Raw genomic sequence first — 22,348 nt, 5'->3', positions numbered from 1 at the left:
AAAGCTGGTATTTCACTAAGTTTTGACACCATACATTAATTCTATGTATAGCTTTTCCCCTATGAACCAGAGAAATATTACACACTGCTTCTTCAGGAAGATTTCCTGTATGCAAAGAGCAGCTCTTAAAATAGAGGCATGCCCCTTTTTTCACTGTCTGCTACAGAATATGGACTCTTGTTTTCATCTCTGAGAAATCATCATTACTCAAATTTCCACCTATATTTTGAAAATCTGCTGATTCAAGCTAAAAGTAAACTCACACTGTAAATTTCCCTTGCTTGCACAACAGATGAGGCTTGCTGCTTCAATGTCTTATCTTAACCATTTAAAAGGAAACACAATGAAGTAACAGCTCAACCCCTAAAAAGTAAAGCAATCCTTCTTGGAACCATTCAATGTTTAAGAATAAAAGAGATTTAGAAGGAAACTTGGAGCTGGTGCAGTTCAAGGCAGCACCACTGTCCACAGATTATCCAGTTTACTGCAACAGCTCCTCATTACACTGCAGAAAAAGGGACAAAGGGAATTTCAGTTATGGATGACACTTAAATCCCACAGGAAACAAACAGGTAGACAGGAAGGAAACTGAGGGTCCCAAAGCAAAGGAACCAGTTTCTCTGCAAACAGAGTGAGTCTTTAGCAGTTTAAATACAAAAAAACCATAGAATATCTAGCACAGAAGCAGACAGATATGAAGGGGAACAAGAAACAGTACGTGAGGAGGTAAAAAGCAGCACAACGGCAAAGACAGACCCAAGCAGGAGGTATGCAACAAAAAGATAAAGCAAGCAGCTACTGACATCTCATCAGTGGTATAAAATACATCTTTTGGCTGAATCTAGTGTCAGAAAAAAAACCAATCAAACTGGCCCAACAGTGGTTACACCAGACTAGCAGGCCCCTCCAGGAGTTACAGCTGAAAGCAATTGCACCAAACTGGGTAAAGTCATCCTCTTCAGTGAAGCATCAATTTCAGACCTATTCACACTCTCTGCTACTTTCTGACCCACTGGCAACAGGGAACCATATCCCTTCAAAGATATTCCACTTCTGTGTATTGTGGTTTTCACATCTAGAATTGCTCTGCTCCTTCCCCACTCTGTAAAGTAACTTACTTCAGAAGCTCTAGGGTTTTGTGATCCAGGGCTAATCTGGGATTTCCAGTCAGGTCCAGCTCCTGCAGTTTTGGAGGCAGGTTTTCAGGCAATGTGACTTCGCTCAGTTCATTGCAGCTTAGGTCCACACACTGCAAAAGGAAAGCAGCCAAAAAAGCAAGAGAATTCAGCTGTCATCAAGATCATACAAATTTTCACTAAATGTGGTAATGCATGTTTCATGAACAATAAAGGCTGCAATCAAGACCTAAGACCATTCATTTAAGTAAGTGGTTCTTACAAAAGAAATTCTTACATGGCATTTAGCCATCTTGCCAGATGTCTGGGACACCTAGAAATATGTTCCTTCCATTTCCATCTCTAGTCAGGTGTCATCTTGTTACAAAACCAGTAAGTTTTGTCTGCTCTTCACAGAGATAGTCAGTGGATTTTCAAAGTAATTTAAAGAAATGCTATTAATGAAAACAGTCTCTTAACAGACAAAGAAAATGGAGGTAAGTACAGCTGGGGCTTCTAAGCCACTGGCATCAGGCTCCCAGGAATTCAGTATTTACTGAGAGATATTAAAAAAAGCAGTGTTATTAATGTATGCAGAAGGGAGGAGTAGAGGGGGGAAAATATTGGAGCAGTTTTAAACATGGTTTCAATTAGTGCCATCTTAGATGGATTTGTATTTAAATACAAAATCAATAAAAAGAGTGAAAAAAAAATTTAAATACTTCAAAAATACAAAACAGCAAAGAAACTTGCAGACTATGTACCAGCTAAGCATCAATTAGCTAGAACAAGTCCATCATAATGATAAAGTCTCCAAACATTGCTTAAAGCTGCATATTCAAATGAAAGTTAATACACAGGGAAAAATAGGACATATAAGAACAAAATCAAATCTCCAAACTACTAGAAGGATGACTAGTGTAGTATGCCCCAAAAACTAAGGAAAAAAAAGTAATTCTGAGAAGCCAGAGCAGATTGGTATTTAACAGAGGACAGAAGAACTATCTACATCTTTCTGAAAGGCCATTTTCTACTTTCAAGTTGCAAAAGTGAGAGACTTCAGAAACTTTAATAGAAGAGCTGAAAGGGGCAGAGGGAGACTTTTTCAAGCTGCACATTTTGACCATTATTTAATTTCCATCAATACAAGAGAGGCACTTTCATTTTTGTAGGTATATTTAAAGACATCAGCTCCTAAGCTGGAAGCAGACATGAGATAACCTACTAAATCCTGGAAAAGAACAGTCTCCAAACATTTGATTTAAAAAGCACAATGAAAATAAAATATTTCTGACCCAAATCTTGAATCCTGAGATTGTCTATTATGGAAGCTTTATTATCTATGAAGAACAAACTGCTGATGTTATCTAAGGCTGATAAGGAAATCAAAGTTTGAATCAGTCACGCAAACAAAACAGTAGACAGCTTAGCAGCAGTTATTCCAGCGAGCTTTTGCTCTCTGCACAACTGCTTGCTGCTTCCAGAGAGCCAGTAATTACTTTGCAGATTAAGGAAGCTGCCAGCAGGCCTTGCTGTGTTCAACACCTCCATGCCATTACATATTTGATGGAAGTGCATGCTAAAATGAAAAGTACAAGCACCAGTAATTTCATTGTTCTCCTTAAATGCCCAGTGTGCCAAAGACAGCGATGCTCTAGAGCAGAACCCTTGGCTCCTAGGCACTAGTGAAGATGGTTTATTTATCAGGTTGGGAGTTTCTTAGCTGTTGCTTGTACTCATTGAAGAACAGGCTAAGAGGGACTTGCTGTGTTAAATTTAGTCTTTGTTCTACTCCACAGGCAAGCAGGAAAGTTTATTTCCTAACTTATCCCAATTTCCTCCTGTGTTATTTTAATGCAAGCTGGTTTTACCGCGCCCATGCAGCACCAGAAGAACAACTGCAACTGCACCCAGGATTTTGCATTGGATGGGCCAGCTGGAAGACAGGGTTTACCAGGGAGCATCTGCTTAGGCTGCTGCTTTCACAGCTTTCTAACTGTTGTGTTCAAGGCTGGAAGGGACTTGGGTTATTTCCACTTGTTGCTGAAGATAGTCACACCAATATTATCCTATTTGGGTTTTTTTTGGTAAAGCAAGGAAAAGGAAAGTCACACAACAGCTGTAGGGAAGAGTCTGCTGGGGCACTGACTCAGGTGTGAGTGCTTCCAGCTGCTCGGCCGCTCGCAGAAGACATTTCAGTGTGCACAGGGCAAACCTAACTCTGACAGTATAAATACCTGTCATAAAAGACAATAAAAGCCCTAAAAATATATTGCCCAAGGTACTTCCAAGGTCTCCACTGGGGTCTTTTAAAGAGAGGACAACACAGAACTTCTGTAGCCCTGACTGTAGTGTTTAAAAAAGGCTTAGAGACAATTATATCTTTAAAAGGACATTGTGTCTGGAAGTCCTGGAGTTATTGCAATTGTAAAAGCAGCATCATTTACCCTAGTCTTCCTTCTGAAATCATTTCAGACAGCATAGTAACTGCTGATACTAACTGTTCCAGGGACACTGACACCAAAAACATAATACATCAGCCTCTCAGGCTAATTAAATACAGAAGCAAAACAGCCATTACCTCAGGTAACAGAGTTTCCCCAGGAGTTTAGAGGGAATGTCACTTCAGTTAAAATTAATCATCAAATATGATATAATCACAGAGGTGACATTAGACTAGATGACTTGGTGCTTTGCTACAAACAAGCTTGTTTCACCAAGTGACCAAATCCAAAGTTAAAGAAACAAATTCTGCACTTCAGCATATTTTGAATGCCACACCATATCTAAGGAGGAGCTTGTGTACAGGCAAGAAATGGATACAGGCAGGCAGCACGTGCTTAATCTCCAGACTGATAAACACCAATCCCAACCTAGAGAAATCACCCCAAGGCCAGAACTCTTATGTCTAACAAGGCACCTTCCCATCTGACAACTGTATGAACTCATCTCATGTAAGCCAAAACTAGGCTTGAGTACTGACCAGGCATTTTCCTTCCACAAAGGTGGAGTCAAAGAACACTTTGCCCTCTTAGATTAAGCCACACGTTATCCCTGCATTCCCAAACCACTTAGTGACGTCCACGTCTCTTTCTTTTGCTGAAGAGAACTAAACCATAGGGAACCAGCAGGAAGAAACTGCCAGCTCTTCCAAGAGCATTTTGCTGCTCAATGTGGCCAAGCAGCACTTTAAATATGACACCTCTATAAAGCATTCCATTTTCTCCAAGACGCACAAACCAAAGAAAAAAGGTGACTGTTTCCTATCAGTATGTTTACATAATTTTTTTTTTTTTTTTTTTGTTAACACCACCCTCACATTTTTAAAGAAATGTTTACCATGCAGAGCCTCACTCCCCCACCCCAATTCTTCCTCTGAGAAAAAAAGGCTTTACTTCTGATTGATTCTAAATGGCCCTCTGCTTCCTCTGACCATTGTTCCAAAGAGGGAGGAGTATTCAAACCCACAAGTTTGTTTGAGATTTCCTGGCTGAAACCACAAAGCTCATCTTTACATATACTCGCTTGTCCAACAGAATTATTGCTCTTGCTGCTTTCCATGACCCCAGACACTGAGGCACACACAGCAGGCTGGGAACTTAGCCTTTTGACTTCACAAAGTGCCAGAAGGACACTTAAGTTGTTTTGAGTCCTTGAATAGGTAATCAGTTCTCAGCCTCAGAGAAGGACAGATTTTTCTGCTGTATCACAAGATTTGTATGCTGTGAGACAACAGTCTCCCAGCTCTGTCCAGCAGAAAGGGCACACAGTGCAAGCTATTCTGCACTAGAGCCAGGCAAGAAGCAGGAACTCAGCTCATGGAAGGTAAGGAATAGCGTTCACAGTGTAATCAAGTGAAGAACGCCTCCCTCAAAAAGAAACGTCGGAAAAAGTACAGAATTACTTCTGGAAACACAGACAGGAGACAGATTAGCTGATCTTCCTGTTGTACAAAATATGACTGCAGTTAGGAAAATCAAAACTGATTGCCTAAATACTCAAATCTTATGCTCCCTGAATTTATCTCTGTCCCTGAGGTCTATCCTATAGCTTCTGCATTTTTTAAGACGTGCTCTAAACAAAGTCCATTCCTACAGAATCAACTAATTGCCAAGGCAGCAAGAGTTAATTACACTCAGCTCTTGCCAAATGTTTAAGTCGTATCAAAACAGACTGGCACAGGAAGACAATTAACACTTATCCGGCAGAAAAGATACAGTGCAACCAAGGTAAGCGTAAAATCAGATTTTGAGGCTCCTCTTCGTTCCACTCTGAGACTGCACAGGGGCAAATATTTTGCATATGATTTCAGAGGAGAAAGCAGCTGTCAGATCCCCATACTCTCTGAGAATATACGGTCCCATAGCAAGGAGACCCGAGGGCATAAAAGAATTGGTAAAATTGCATTATGCTTGCTTCTTCCAAAGCACATTCATTCCATACCTTTATTTCAGAAAGCTGCATGACTTCTGGGAAGACTTCAATGCAGTTGGAGTGAGCAATTACAGTATGCATACGTCTGCAGTTCATGATGGTTGTTGGAATGGCTTTCAGTTTGTTCCCACTAATATCGATTTCCTCCAACTCTTCCAGCTTGGCCATTTTGCTATAAAAACAAGAATTTGAGAATTTTTCTTCTAATAGACGCATATTTTATTTTGAAGCGGCGATAAGACCAATGGCTTTGTTACTTTAAGAGAACAAAATCAGAGACTTTGATTCTTGTTCACAGCAGTGCCTGTCATCTCTCCTCATGTCAGATGCTAACACAGTTGTGGAACAAAATGTGTACTTCTGTCAGTGTTTGTTAACGCTACCTTTCAAATGACTTATTTTGCTTACATCCCCCCTACTCACCAGCTCACTTTCACTCTTTCCTCCTTTCTCCCCCTTTCTATCAACTCTAGTTTCTCACTACACCTCTCCACCTCACATTTTCCCCTCCCGCTTCTAGCACCCCACTCAGCCCTTCCCCCTAAATGCATCTCCTTCTCCTTGCTGCTGAAGCCCAGCTGCTCAGAATATCACACAAGGACAGAGATGTCTCTTCCATTATTTATTGGCATCTCTTCTTCAAGGTTGTACCCCATCAGTTTTACAGCACATCTTACACTTGAAAGATTTCTGATTAAAACAGAGTGAACTGAAAGCACAGAAACTGCTGCCAAGGCAGAATCTCCTTCTGGAGTTGAGAGGATTGTTCCCTAGTGGAGTTTAGTCCACTTCCAGAGGACATTTCCAGACGGCTGTGCTCACAAATCTCTTGTGAGGAGAAGCTCACCAGGTGTAAGCAAAGTTACCAAGCCAGGGAGAACAGAGGACCTCTTTGCTTGGCTTCCAAAAGCATAGAGTGACCATGCTGAATTAGTCCAGCTGAGAAGAGTTTCAAGCACCACGAAAACTCACCGAGTAACAAGCATCACTCACTTGTCTATACTGCAAGAGAGGGTACCAACGTGCAGGAGGGCATAAGCGGGGGAATCTACCCACTGCAGTACCACTACACCCAAATGCAGCCTCTGCCACCAGAGTCCTGTGCAATTCGGCTCTCACTGTGAAAATACTTCATGATGCCCACCCACCTGTGGGCCAGAGACAGTAAAACAAATTCCTTACCTTGCAGGGAAGCTCTGTAGGCGATTGTAAGCCATGTGCAAGATTTTCAGGTGTGGGTGGCCTGTTAACAAGGGTACACATTTATCTGTGAGGTTGTTATTGGTCAAATACAACTCCTGCAAGATGCTATGGGTTTCTTCAGAAAGGGTGGCTGGAGGAAGCATTTCCAGTTTGTTGGCAGAGGCATTAAGAAATCTCAGGCTGCAAAGAGAAGTTACATAAGGGAGTTTAGTCAAACATCCTGCAGGTTTTGTCTAGAAATAGAAATAAAAACCTCTATTTTTAAGAGTTAACTTGAGATAGTCATAAGGTATAGGTCAAAAGCAACAAGTTCACAACAGACCAAAAGTCCAGCATTACATGAGCAAAACTTCTGATCATGTTTTAATGACCACATTTGTAAGAACAAAACATCAGCACAAGGAGCACATCAAAGTGCCTCTACCCTGTTATCAAGAGCTCTGTATCTCCATTATTACTACAGCTGTAGCTACAGGTAAGAGCAATAACAAACCACATCATTTCCATACTCATTACACATAAAAATTAGTTCTGTATTCATCATCAATGAACCATGAAAACTGCTTTTCAAGTGACTAAACAAGTCAATGGTAAAAAGGCCAGCCAATTTTTCAGTATTGGTCTAAGGTGCAGAAAGTATTTTGTTTAAACATGCAGGCCTGAAAACAACTGCAAAATATGAAAAGTAGTCTTTGAATATTTGAATGAAAAAGGATGCATCAATCACAACAAAAACCAAAACCTGAGACCAAACCGTAATTTATGTTTTCAGTTTTAAAGAGAAACTGCGCTGGTAGCAAATTAAACTTTAAAAGTTAGATCCTGGCTTGCTGACGTGTGCAGCAAGAGCGCGTTATCTCCACGCAGCTTTTCTAAATGCCCTTCCCCTGCTCCCCAACACAGCAGAAGCCCATGTTTTTGTAGTCCCACCACAAGGAACAACAACTAAAGGAGCACAGAAATGGAGCTATTCTTTCTCCCCCAAGGGCCTTTTCCAGGTGGGGAACAAGACCTGCTGAGGTACAGGCACTGCCCATTCCTGCCAGTGAAGTTCTGTGGGTAGAGGATTTGTTAGGGAGTATGGTGATCATCACAGCAGCACTGTAGGTATCTTAACAGCCAGAACTCTCACCAGCAATTCCAAACAAATGGAAAAATAGGACTATTTATCCTTTAGTAACCAACTCTGGCATGACTATGCCTTTTCAACAGATATGGGACCTCCCTTCTGTTTTCAGAAGAGGCTGCCTTGGAGCAATGCAGAAGGAAGGGTGGGCTTGCCAGTCTGCAGCGACTGCGTTCAGACCAGACTGTCCTGCTTCTACCAACTAGTAGGAACAGGCAGCTACAGAGAGCAAGGCTTCATTCAAGAAAAAAGACTCATCAATGTGCTGTCTCCAGCATGTAAAGCCCACTGATCAGGACACAAAAGGCAGGTGCATTCCTGTCCTCGATCTTAAGAGAGAGTGATAAAATATTGATGGCTGCTCCCATGCATGCAGGAGTCCACACTGACCTTTAAGGTCTATTAATGAATGAAGTGGATTTGCAGGAGTAGCAGCTGGTTCAAACTTGCTCAGCAGTAAATAAGGGTCAGGCATGCTACAGGAGTCATGTGGAATGCCAAAAGATTAAAAAAACCCCACTATTTCCATCAGAAGCAAAAGCCTCTCAGCACTGCACAGAACTGAAACCAGGTTAGCTGTTTTACACAGACCAGAGAAACAGTTTAATCCTCAGGCTCATTCATTATTCACAAGGGTGCTAAAAATCCAGAGGAGGAAGGGAGGAGAGGAAGGATTAGTACAGAGAAGAAAATAAGAAGCTGAAAGGGATTTTAAATTTATTTATTTATTCTAAAAAGATGCTCAATTTCACCCTTTAGGTACAAACTAAAAATATACTAAGCTCATTCAAGACTGGATCATTAAACTGAAGTGTACTGCATCAACAGACCCTGTGCTTAATTAAACAGCAGCAAGTACAGCTATTACTAAAGTACAGACAGTTACCACTTTGGCAACTTCAATCAAATGTGCGTGGTAGTCTTCCCTCTCCACAAGATAAAGGCACTTTGATTAACATTAAAGTCACAGTATTTTTTGTACCATTCATAGTACATAATGGTCATCTTCAGCTCAAGCTGGAAATGCTTAAGAAACAATTAGGTTTAAGGGTGCTAGAAAAAGTGAGTTGTCACAGGAAAGATGGGGATTAGAGGTGCCAGCAAAACACACCTGAGAAAGGTCATGCTCTTCAGAAGAAGAACCTGTATCTTAGTTTTGTTCTTGCAAGATGCATGAGAAAAAGCTGCAGTGTTTCACAGGTACCAGCAGCCAAAGAGGTGATTTAGAGAGCATCATAGCCCATGGCTGTGAAGTCTGATCAAGAACTGCTAGCCCAAAGTACAACTAAAAGCTTCAATTAAGAAAAGGTACAATACTCTGATACAGCTGAAATTAATATAGTGTACTATACTGTACCCATTTTAAATTCAAAAGAAAAAAACTTTCAACATTGGTGAAATGTAACAAAATATTTCAATTTGTTCCCTCACCGGTAATAAAAGTGAGTGGAATCTGTGTGTTCTTGTCAGAAGTAAGTTTTGATGCATGTATTTTCTAATGGGGAAGGGAGAGAGGAGAATTGATGCTCTGCACACACATACCATTCCCCTCAACCTGATCTTTTGCTGAATCTTCCAGGGACTGATACAATGACACTGGAAATAAATCCCCATCATCCTAACCTACGGGCTACTGCCTTGTTATGAACAATGTTTAGGTGACCAGCAAAAGCCTTGCCAACAACTTAGAACAGGAACCCTGTGGCAGCATGGTGTCTGACCTTAAACAACTGACAGTCAGGGTCAGAAGTCACATACTCATCTCTGTCTCCAGATGACGTAATTAGAATTAAATCAGCTTTTGGAAATGAGCGTGTTGCTTGCTTATATGTTTTTAGACCAGTTGTTACATTAAAATGGCAAAAAACATTCTGACATAATAATTCTTTCAAGATATTGTCTAGATTTAAAAATAAAAATGAAATAAAATAAAATAGGGACACTATTCTTTGGATAAAGAACAGAACAAACCATCAGATTGTTAGTACCAAAGATTTATCAATTCTGTACTATAATCTTGTGTTAAAAAGAAAAAAAAACCAAACAAACAAACCCAAAAAACCTCAAAACCAACAAAAACCAAAAATCAAAAAAAAACCCCAACGCAAAGAAACCCTAGAACAAAAACCCAACAACCAAAGAAGCCCAGCAAAACCTAAAAGTTAGTTGCCCGTCAGGTTTTCCCTCACACTGATTTAACACAGAAGTCCTCCTCCAGGTTATTTCCACTTCCCTCTTTCTTCATCCTTGTGCAATGTGCCAGCTGCTACCTTAGAAGGCACATCTTATAAACGCCCTCCAGAGGAGTGGAGATTTACTTGGGCACAACTGTTCCCATCTCTCTTGTGCATGGACTTAAACTAATTCATTTTCCTTGAACATTTCCCACTCATTCTGCTTATCAGATGGAAGCAGAATGTCAAGTATTAAAGCTCAGTCCAAAATTAATTGTTTCCCCTTTCCAATTCCACCCACACACTATACCACAAGCTCATGAAAAAACTACAGCATCACTACAAAGACCTGGGTTCAGCAGCCTGTGCACATACCAGAGCACAATACAGCCAGGAAAGCATGAATTAACAAGTACTAAAAGAGCATAGCAGATGAAGAAAGAAATGAAGATGCTGGAAGGGAGATGTCTGAATTCGTCAGCTTTGATAAGGTGAATATTCTCCTCTGGAATAATAACATAAGCAGTGATCTCTGGCTGGAATAAGTCCCCTTTGGTTTTTTGGGGTATGAAGTCCCTTGCTGGACTTCTTCAAAAGACAAAAATAAGAAAAAGGACTGTCCCAAAAGAATAGGCTAGAAACAAGGGCATGGATTTAATTCAGCTAAAAACACCTAATATGCAGTCATATCCATTCCCTATTCATACCCAAAAGATTCCATCTAAATTTGAACTTCCAAAAGCAGAGCAAGAATATTTTCTATATAAAGCTGCAAAAGGTTTGAGTTTTGCCTACCAATGCCTACCTCTAGCACACACAAAAGCTGAACAGAGACAATTGGGAGAACACAGCACCTCTGAATTCCTCACCATTTTGTGAGGCAGTTTGACAAACTTGCCTTGCTGGGCAAGAAACAGCCATCACTGAAAAAATGTAAATTCTCCAAAAAGCTTAGGAATGTTTGACACTAAAAAGAGGATCACAGACAACGGCATTCTTTGGTGAAGCAGCAACAAATCAAAACCACAGTGTTTAGCTTGAAAGTACTGATAAGAGCTGGAAAGAACACTGCAGTTGCAGAAAGAAAGTAGAGTATGCCGAGAAATCAAGATCTCCAGTTTGGCCTATGCCCCAAGATCTCCATCAGTACAGAGCAATCAAAATACAAAATTTCTTCTTCAGTGCCTTCTGCAGAGACATGCCCTCAATTTCTGATTGCCTAAGACTAAAATAATTTATGAATGTGGCAGCAGGTGCGTGAGGAAGAATCCTGTAAGCTAAGCATGTCTGGGGGGAAAAAGAGGGGGGGGGGGGGGGAAAATCAAAGCTGTTCTGCCAGCCTGTGCAGAAGAGAGTATTTCTTCTTTAAAAAATAAATAAAATAAATTAAAAGACGGAAACACTCAAGTGAATCCCCTTCCTGTTGATGGACTGCCAGAAAAGCCACTTCACTGCTGCTCTCTCATCAGCTCTTACTTTCTAACCTATCTTTAGCTATTTTATAAACCAGGATTTCCCCAGTTTCTAAAGTACCTGCTTGCAATCCTTAACCTCGCATCAAAGGGACAAATGTGGCAAAGCATTTCTGCAACACAAGCATGTGCATCAAACCCTCAAACAGAACTTGGCATCCATTTGACTTGGTTTCCTCCCTCACACTTGCCCTGCATCCAGGATAGCACGAATCCTTGCATCACAAAGAAGCAGCCACAGTGGGTGGAAATGGCAAATACCAAACAGAGAAAATTTAACTGGGTCACCTTCCAGAACTCCAGCAAAAGCCAAACCCACCAAAACAAATAAAATAAACTCAAACAGAAAATCAAATGAGGTAAGAACAGCTGAACAAAGCTGAAAACAAAAATCCTGCAGACAGAGTCTAGACAAGCTCTGAATAGCTGACATTGGCTTAACCACCACAGCTGGCCACTACCAGACACTGCAAAACAAAGCCCAAGGTTTAAGCTGTGCACATCACAGCTACAAATCTTTGCTACACAAATGCTTTAAGAAGTCTGATGGCTGTTTTAAGGGTTGACACTGAAAGCATTCATTCTAACTGGAAAGGAGCTTAGGCAAGAGACAAAACCCTTCCCAACTTACCACTGTGCTTCCCCCCATTTTTAACCCTGCCCTGACCACTCTTTTCCTACTGTGCTCAGCTAAATCTCTTGAAGACTCATTGCTCTCATCTGGAGAGCACTTGGTGCAACAGTGTCCATGCCATTAAATGGTAGTTTGCCTGCAAGCCGCTCAAGGAAGGCAGTAAATGTCTGTACAAGAATCAGACAGTGGAAAAGGCATCACAACAGATACAGCAGAGCATAGAAATGAAAGGCTTCAGGAATGCAGGTGCACAACAGAATGTTCAGGACTCAGTTTGGGAGTTTTCCCCATCAGCTGCAGCACTTGCATGAATTCTCTGTTTTTCCAGCATATGGTAATGAGAAATGAAGAGATTATCTGGCTGCCTCTGTAGCACTGATCTTGCCAAGAAAATCCCCACCCCACAAGAGAAATCCTTGCTAACATGATCAAGATGTGCATACTTTCAGTGCAATAAACAGAACCAAGTTCTGTCTCGGTCAGAGAGATGTGTCATAGGCTAGTCCTCAATTTCTCCTTGACTAACAGTTTAAAATAGAAAATTAATTAAAAAGCAGACTAACAAAATATCCCTAATTATACTCTTCAGCAAAAAAATTACACCTTCTCATTGTTTTTTGAAGGATTAAGGCAGAAAAATCAATGTTTATAGCTTGCTCTATAAAGAGAACTAAGGTTTTTCAGTATTTGGGGTTTGGATGGGGTTTTTTTTGGTGAAAGTGATATTCTCTCTTTGTGCACCAGTGCACCCATTTCCTTTGCTTCCTCAGATGTTCTTCTAGATGTCAAAGCCCACCAGTGCTTGTGCTGAAGTTTGCCCAAGGCACTTCACACCCACTTTGTCAAATATTCAGGATTGAGAAAAAGAAAGCGTTTATAATTCACAGCATGAGACTTCATATCCAGACAAGATATCATCTGTCAGTTGCACAGACCCGAGTACCTTTCAAAAAAACCAAACCAAAACAAGCCCAAATCTTTTCAAGGCTGTAAAAGGCATTTTATGCAGAGATAAAGGTACTGTAAGGTAAAGTGATTTGTCCAATATTACATGCTGGGTAGAGACCATGGCACACCACTTAGGAGAACCAGTTCTCTTGGCACGTCTGGCAGTACAGATTGTGCTTCCCAGGGAATGCCTGGAGAAGAGAAGCATTTTACCTTTTTCAAAGCAAAACAATCTCCTGAATGCCTTTCCAGACACGTTTCTGTTGACACTTAGCTGCTGATAGATGCAACCATTTGAAAATAAAAGGAAAGAAGTTTTGTGTAGGAAATTCCAAACTTAAAACTCTGATGTTGTACACTAATATATTAACCTGTACTGCTGTTTTCCTTCAGAGTTCTCACTCTTGCAGCAGTCACAGGAGAACCAGCATGGACAAGCCACACCATCTTAAACTAAGTTAAAAGGTAAGGATCAACAGGGAAAACACTACCCAAGCCAACCTGGATTGGGTATCTACTTCTACTATCATCACAGGCAAGGGAGGCTGCATTGGTGATGAGATGTCAGAATGGGTAAGCCCTGCTTATCTCCTGTGATGGTGCATGACTTTGTTAAGACCTGTAGAAGACTTTGAAAACACCAGCCCTATACTGCTCAAAAGCTGCAGAGGGAAAAAAAGTTCCCCAAGCCCGAATCAGCCACTTAACACTGTTATTCAAAGTATTCTTTAATTCTACCTCTTCTCAGCATATTCCTAGTAAACTTCTGGGAATCTATCCCCAGTCCTGGTTTTAGCTTTGTAGTTTTTCATTTTGGCGTCACAAAAACCAACCAAACAAACCAAAACCAAAAACGAACAACCAAAAAACTAAAAAAACCAAACAAAAAAAACCCCAACCCTGCCTACAGATGAGCTGAAGTACCAAAAAATCAGGTTCTCTCTCTCTGTAAAAATTGTGGTACACTACATCCCAGACCTACAACCTGCTTTTAATACAAATTTTGCAAAATTATTTCTCTCGTTGCTTTCAAAATGCCAGGAGCTCTCTGAAAATTACTTAAAGGTTTCTTTTCTTTCCAAGTTAACACATTCAACAGTTAAAGAGTTTATTTAAAAAGCATCTCAACCATCAACCTAATTCTCCAAGTCAATTCCAGGAAATTTAACCAGATGATCATGACAGAATTAACAACAGTATAAAAGGAGGGGTTTTGCAATACTCTTAATTGGGAAAGGAGCTCTGCCAGTGAGATCACCACTTCATTTGTTCCTGCACCTCTCAAGAAAGCCAGGAGCTTTGCATTCCTTTTGTCACAACTAGGATCAGAAATAAAACCCCACCACAGCACACAATCTCACTGTCTGTTAAATTATGCATGCATTGAGCACTCAGAAATCCCATGACTATATGTGGAAGTGAAAAAGTGCAAGGAATGCTGACACCAAGTGGGGCCAGCCCATCCACCATCCCCAGATGATGCTACCAACCTCCTATATTTCAATCACAGCCACTTGAAGGATATGTTCATATTCAGAAAAAAAACCCAAAACCTTGAACACTCTGATACTAAAGAAACAGCAGCACAAAAATAAGAATCCAGAAAGCAGATCAAGTGGTGACATCAGCTAAATTAGTGACAAACATTTAAAAAGCATAGAAAAAAATTCAAAAAGTAGGGACAGGGGAATAACTGAATTATTCTGACAGCCTTATGCATAGATTTTGTTTTGTTTGACAGGTATAAATAAGTTCTAGCCTCTGACTGAAGGAGGGGAAAAAAAGCTTTCACACTTCATCAAACAAGCCTAAGAAATACGTATTTAAAGAAACTGCCACTAAACCATTTCAGTATATGTAGTAGAAAATAGCATGTGCCTAACTCTACAGCTAGATTTCAAGAAGTAGGTGTTCAGCAGGAGCTTGGTGGGAAAAAAGAAGCAACCATATAAGGAAACAAACCAGAATAAAAAGAATGTGCTCTGGTGAGTTGGGCAGACATCTGTTCTTACCACACAAGGCTTGGCAACTTTCAAATTAGAGGAACCTCAGATTACCCTCTGAACCAGGAAGTAAGAGGCCAAGCAAGGTTCATCACATGCAAGTCAAAAGGATCAAATTTCTTTATCATTTTACCTGTCTGCTTTCAAAAGCAGGTTAGATGGCAGTTCCAGGAGTTGGTTGTGCTGCACGTCCAGGACCTCCACCTGCGTTCGCTCGAGCCGATCCGGGAGCCTTCCTAACAGGTTGTGTCCCGCCAGCAGCTTCCGCAAGCTGCTGTTGTAAAACAACCTTAAGAGAAATAAAAAACACCAAAAATGAGAAATTTAAACTGAAGAGTTCCTTTGATAATTTAAATATGGTATCATGGCTCATTACAAGAAAGTGATTCAGCCAACTGATTAGCAGACGTGGTATTAATTACGCACAGATCCAAGAATGTCTTCCCACTCTACATCAACTTCTTCAAAAGGTTTTCAGAGACAAGGAAGGAGGTTCACAGATGATTCAGGAGTGAAAGTAGTGACAAAGGGTTATTTTATGACACTGTATAAAACATGAATATAGAAGCACGACAGTGAAGGAGGTAATTGCTAACAAAGGCTGCAGAGATCTGCACATGTGGGATACCCCTAGCTAATGCAAGCACTTCAGAAGTGGGGGTGAAATCACCAGTCACCCCACAAGCTTTATAGTGCTCTACTCATCATGTGCTGACTCATAATCCAATGCAATTCCCCACCCCCACAATTTTTCTTTTCTGTTAATACCAGACTTACATAAAACCTCCTTTCCAGTCCTACAGCAAATGAAATTTATCTAATCGGCTTTACTTTCTCGAGTTTTTACAGTCAATAGATGACCTGGAGTCCCACCCCCCCCCTCCATTTTTTGTGGGGCTAGAGAAGGGGAAGGAGAAGAGGGAAACAAAGAGAAAAATAGCTGTTCTGATCAAACAGTACAGCTTAAATTCACAGGATAAACAAAGGAATGAAGGCATGCACCTAAAGAAACCAAAAATAGAGCAACTCTCAATTTTGAACAGAAACCACTTTCAGCAAATTAAGAAAAAAAGATTATTCTTCATCTGCCACATGTCTTACATCTGTCTTACATGCCTGCTACTGTACCGCTTAATCTGGCAAGCTCATGCAACATGCTGACCTGCTTCAATCAAATACTCTCAAATTATTCAGCATTAAAGCAAAAATCTTCCCTCTGTCACAATGACCCAAATACACATAACAAGCCTCCCACCCTCTTCCCTACAATGCATCAGGTCATGGGATTATTGTGCCAAAATCATCAATCAAGCACGTTGAGTATTTTCCCCTTGACAGATACCGTCACTCTCAGTATCTGCATGCCAGTGTTAACAGTTATCTCACTTGGCTGCATTGTTTGAGTTATGGCCATGGATACAAGTCAACAGCCAGCCCTATCATTCCAGAAGGCTCAACATGGGGTGAAAAGACTTACCAAAATGATAAGCCTATCTCTTATGTATTCATTATTTAACCATTTTTGGTTTGCTCTATTTTTACTTGAAAATCTCTCAGTTATTAATTTGCCTTTCTATTCTATTTTTTGAGACTGGCTAATATTTTCAACACCAAATATCAGGGTAGAAAACAGAACTGGTTGACAGCAAGAAAAAAAATTCCCTTGGAATTTTTTTTTGGGATGGTTGGGGGCAGCACCATTAAAAATTTTTTAAAAAGCTGAAATTGTGCCAAAATCCTCACATAATTTCTCTTTCTATCATTCAGAAGAACTTCGTAATTTTTGGGGGGATTTTAGTTAGGTTTTTTTTTTTTTTAATTTGCTTTCTCTTATTTTTTAAGTCAGACAAGCACTGAAGGACCTGGGGTGGCTGAAAAGAGGTTGAAGAGCATTTAACTAAACAAGCTCCTGATGAGCCTGGGATGCCTAGTTCTTAAGCTGGGTGGGGAACCAGGATGCTGGGACTGCTCTTCCATACAGGCAGCTTTCCCACTTGCCCAATTCCCACTGGAAGTTTTTGTGAAATCAATAAATTCTAAGGACAAGCACATCATTCATCATCAGCATCTTCTCAGAAAACACGGTTTGGTGTAAGCATTCTACCAATTCCTTTACTAAGCAACTCTTCAAGAGAACACAATGTTGACTACAGATAGATCTTTAAAAACAAAACAGACAAAAAGGAACAAAAGTATATACAAACATCTATTCACTGATGGCAACAAGATCATTTTGGCAACTCCTAATTGAAGCATTTCCTTTCTCTTTGGCAGTATGATTTTTATGAATTTGTCTTGCATAGCTAAGACCAAGTACCCTTTTTTGTTATTTTTCAGTACTTTTAAAGCTAAAACAGTTGCATTACAGTCCAGGGGACATTTTCCATTTTCCCTTAATTGAGACGAATGCTAGTACAGAAACCTCTATCTCAACTGCTTCAACTCTTTGTCTTCAAGGAGTATTTTTCCGTTTCAAGAGGCAAACACACAGCATCAAGTGTAGTTTGTTTAGATCAGACACAATATTCAACCCACCAGGAATATGCAGGTCACTCAAGGCTTGAACATTTGTGTTTAAGTGTCACAAGCAGCCTCCTAGGGGAGCCCTGCTGATTCACTTCCCAGGTTTTCAGAATGCTATTCTATGTAGAAGAAGAAGTACAGAGCAGAGCACCTGAACACACTCATTAAGCTTTTACTTGCATTTACTTGATACTTAAGCACGTTGAGCCATAAGCATTTGAGTCCAGACCCAAATTTCCCCTAAAGTTTAAGATATGCAAAGCCTGCCTTTTGACTAGAACAGGACCCTAAAACTGAGCTGACTTATTAGGAGCTAAGTTATCTAGACATATACTACAAAGAAGAACTTCCAAAGATAAGCTATTTCCTGGGGTTAATGATAAGATGGCAGGAGAGACAAGTGGGATGTTGACTGTACCTAATTTCAGCTAATCATTAATCTACCAGAGATATCCGGTATGCCTTGGAAGTCCTGGCTGTTATGAAGTGCAAATAAAAGAAAAATGAACTTTTGCACCCCCACCTTAGGAGTAGGCACAGCTTCATTTTTGTGTGTGTGTATGAAAAAACAGAGGAATTAATAGTATGCACAACAGCCTGCCAGTTTGCTTGGTGAATCTCCTCACATTCTCTTCTGCCCGTATTTTTGAAATCCATTCTTTTCCCATTTCTGACACTAAAATGGACAAGTTCACACCATCTTACATATCCACCTGGCCCAGAAAAAACTATCATTCTTGGTTTCTGATGCTTTTCTGTGCTGTACAGCTCTTTAAGGAAAATACTGGTACTTGATGATCCTTGTGGGTCCCTTCCAACTCAGCTCATTCTGTGATTTAGTAGCTCATGATACATTATCATCTTACACAACATTTCTTTCAGAGTGTACAGAACTACCTTAAATGACAGCTCTCTTACAGTGAAGGCAGGAATTTAAAAATGCCCAAAATCACCACCTAAGCAGTATAATTCACCTGGAACAAACAGCTCCCTCTAGACAAAATAATAGCAAGATTCATTTATTATTAAAACTCAACTCCTATTTTGCTTTCTCTTGACTTCTTTTTTATCATTTATATTTATCAATTATATGTTTAGACTTCTGGAAAAGAGATCATCTTGGTAGGAAGGCAATTGTCCTTCTTGCAGGAGTTTACTTACTTGATGAGGCTTTCCCTTCTTTAAACCCTTTTTCACTCAAACAGGGCTGTGAACTGGAGTCTCCAAGCATCACTGAAACTAAATTGCAAGCGCTGGATTTCTAAACTGTCATGTAAAGTTATGGCTGTAAATATTTAATATTCAGTATTAAAAATGAAGTGCTTTCCTGCCTGAACAGCCACATGAACAGCTTCAAAGTTCAAAGGCACTACTTTCTCTGCATGAAAGTAAAAGAAGAAAGGCTAGGTGGAAGCTTGAGGCATGACGACACCCCACAAGGTAAAAACAAAATCAAACAAAAGATAAAACAGCCCTGACAGTCACTGGAACAAGCTAAACACTGAGTCAGCAATTATTTTTGAATTGTTTATCCTGTTCCCCATTGTGGAACTGGTCTGCAAGACTTACCGGGCAGGCAGCTCACGTATCTGATTGTGGCCAACATCCAACACTTCCAGTTTCCTGCTGTCACACACCCACTCAGGCAGGTTTTCCAGGTGATTTCTATGAATAAAGAACACAAAGAGGTGTAACTAAATTATAATTGAGATGTAAAGGCTATTAAGAACACAGCCTCAAGAGAGATACAGATACCTGCAGGAAACAAATCTGCTACATAGCGTGTTGCCTGTGAGATTGTATCATCTGTCCTTCTGCAAGGGCGTTACCAGTGCAGCCAGGTCCTGAATGAGGGGGCAAGAAAGCTAACAGCAATGTAACCCCCCTGCATGTGCACTCACTAAGAAAATGGAAAAAAAATGCTTCCAAATTACCTGGGGAGTATTAAGAGTATCACAGTACCAAAGCTGAAATCTCTCCATGGAGAAGAAAATTTCTGAGATGCTCCTCAGAAGATACTCAACACCTTACACAGTGGAAATATCTCTTCAATCTCAACTACACTGAAATCCACTCAACCATTCTTTTGCTATCTCACTGAACAGAGCAAAATTTTTTTTCTGCATATCTTTCAAGCCAACTGTTTTGCTATTCTTGCATGTATCTTCACAGAAACCAACCCTTCTGGAAATCTTGGAGGCAAGGTTTTCCAAATACCGTAGGAAAACATGCAAATAGGCACTATGGGGCACTCCTGCATCCTGCCTTAAAGACAAAAATTAGCAGCACAAGATACATGGAGGAGATTGTGTGCAAATGCATCCACATAATGACTACTTCAGTCAGAATACACAGATGCAAACTGGACATCAAATAATAGTCAGGCACTTGCAGACCTGAAGTTCAGGAATAGGTTGCTTATGAAGCATGAATATAAATCAATCATGTACTCATATCCTTTAGTTTATTCCTGCAATAGCACTCAATCAAAATATGCAATGGCAACCCAACCCCTCTTCTCAGAGAGCTTCCTTTCTGATCTCAAACAGATTTCCCAAATTGCAAGAGAGCCAAAAAGCTAAGGACACCCTAGCCACTTAGTTACAATGCCATTATTGCAATGAAGCACAAAAAGGGTTTTGTGATCACAATCATGCATTCTGCTCCAATTTCATTAACAATCAAATGGAGGACACGGCTTTTCAAAGATCGCTTTTCAGCAAATCCCTTATTCAGTCACACCAGTGTGTTACATTTAGGACAATGTGAATAACCCAGGGCTGATGAAACTTCCAAGTCGATGGCCACTAGGCCAGGTAGCTCACTAATTGTTATGATCACCCTCAACAGCCTGAGTGCTTTACACAGGTTTTTTTAATGAATGAGATTATCACTTTAAATGCAGATGAGTAATTGCTTAAATAAGACAGCCATTAGGCACGTGTATAAATGTTTTCCTGATTCATTCCTGGAACTGTAAAACAAACTAAAACACCCCCTTTTTCCATTTCTTCCCTTATCCCACCTCCATCATTAAGGTGAAATTTATGTATGCATTCAAATGGCAACTGCAGACATCCCTGCAGCAGCCAGGGCTGCAGAGAACTACAAGGAGCTGCAGGAGCTGCCAAACTGATGAGTAAACTATCAAACCATCACCTACGCTGGGCTTACGCTGCAGACATATCCAGAAAGTAACTTCTGAACAAGCCTCAGATTGCTGCGCGTTTGAATCATCATGTTCTAACCCCATAAGGCAGGAAATCTTTAAATCATGGAAACTCTTTAACTATAAAGAAATACAAATTTTGATTTGGACAGTATTAATAATAAAAAAAAGTAAATCTATAAAAAGGAAACAGGAAGGAACTGACCAGCAGGAAAAAAGCATCCTCTAACTCTGAAAATTAGTCTTTTCTTATTCCAAGATTCAATTCCTACTCCCATTCACACTCAGTGAGATGACAGTGAATGTCATTGTTCCATAAGTCTCTTTGATTTATATTTCAGAGGTCCAAGAAAAAACATACTCTTACCTAGAAATATCCATATAAGCCAGGCAATTAGGAACTGGATACACATCAAGGTGAACAAGTTCTAGGGGAAAAAAATACATATAACAAGAAAAGTGGTGATAAAGATTTGCACTTAAATGACTGTTCCATAAGAACTATTTTAAGAGCTAACACCCTGAAATTTCAGACCACATCAATAATATAAATTTCTGAAGATCTGGACCATTGTGAACCCCTTGTGAGTTCTGTTTCTTTATTATATTTTAGTACATTTGCTATGTTACATTATACTTGCTATGACTGACACTGCATAACTAATCAGGGATGAGAAAGTAGAGGGTTTTAAAAGTTTCATGGCAAATTCTCATTTTTAACATTTCTGTCACAAGAACTGTAATTTCACCTCCGCTGCCCTCTGCCCAGAAGAGTCAGTCACAAAACTGCTCTACTTTTTTCTCACTGGTCACTTGAGATAGAAGAAGCATGGGAAGGGAACCTCCCCACTCTGGAACAGCAAGTTACAGAATACCAGAGTCCTTTAGGTCATGGCAAGATCCAGAGTATTTGTCAACACATTACATAAGCCTTGGCATGCCTGTGGAGTTCCCAGTTGCAGGCAGCCTTACAGATCTTTTATAACACAACTACAGCTAGTAATGTTTTTGAAGCAATCAAAATATAGTTCATATCCTAAGGTTTTAGGTAGCTGGTGCTTAGTGTTAAGTTTAAAGAAACCCAAAACTCAAGCAGACATTTATTTAAGCCTACAGAAAAATCAACTAAAGTGCAACTCTAACAAGCAGTTTCTTTGGAAAATGAGATGAAAACAAGGTGGCCGAGGGTAATGAGAGGACAAGCCAGGAGGATCAGCAAGACCAAATAGGCAGTTGGTTGCAAGACATGGGTTGACTTGGATTCTCAGCCCACATTGAACAGCACATGCTCAGATTATGTTAACTTTTCTCAGATCCTGGCATGAATACTTAATGAAGGAGCAGGCTTAGATATTGCTAAGATGACAGCCTTTTAAAGGCAGTTCAGACTGCTCATCAAATGCACAGTTCTCCTACTTTGCATTTTCTTTATTCCACACTGAACTACTCTAAATGATAAAAATCATGGTGCAAACTGAGTATTTTAAGTAATAGCAGTTTCCAGAGACAGATCAAACAGATCCTGTTCATGAAACACAGCAGTCAAG

The 22,348-nt window shown here is 40.2% G+C and overlaps 1 protein-coding gene across 1 annotated transcript in view; it reads right to left on the bottom strand.

Annotated features, from left to right (window-relative positions):
* Positions 1 to 22,348, bottom strand: part of PHLPP1 (PH domain and leucine rich repeat protein phosphatase 1) — a 136,579-nt gene that overhangs the window by 10,613 nt on the left and 103,618 nt on the right. The window contains exons 8-13 of the mRNA XM_084210833.1: positions 21,169 to 21,229; positions 19,202 to 19,297; positions 15,243 to 15,398; positions 6,732 to 6,932; positions 5,559 to 5,721; positions 1,119 to 1,249 (exon numbers count right to left, since the gene is read on the bottom strand). Of these exons, the coding sequence (XP_084066959.1) occupies positions 1,119 to 1,249; positions 5,559 to 5,721; positions 6,732 to 6,932; positions 15,243 to 15,398; positions 19,202 to 19,297; positions 21,169 to 21,229 (808 nt within the window). The remainder of the gene's footprint in view (positions 1 to 1,118; positions 1,250 to 5,558; positions 5,722 to 6,731; positions 6,933 to 15,242; positions 15,399 to 19,201; positions 19,298 to 21,168; positions 21,230 to 22,348) is intronic.

The sequence above is a fragment of the Fringilla coelebs genome (assembly GCF_963513975.1).
Source record: "Fringilla coelebs genome assembly, chromosome: 1".
Classification (NCBI taxonomy): Eukaryota; Metazoa; Chordata; class Aves; order Passeriformes; family Fringillidae; genus Fringilla; species Fringilla coelebs.
This window is presented reverse-complemented; position numbering and strand designations above follow the sequence as displayed.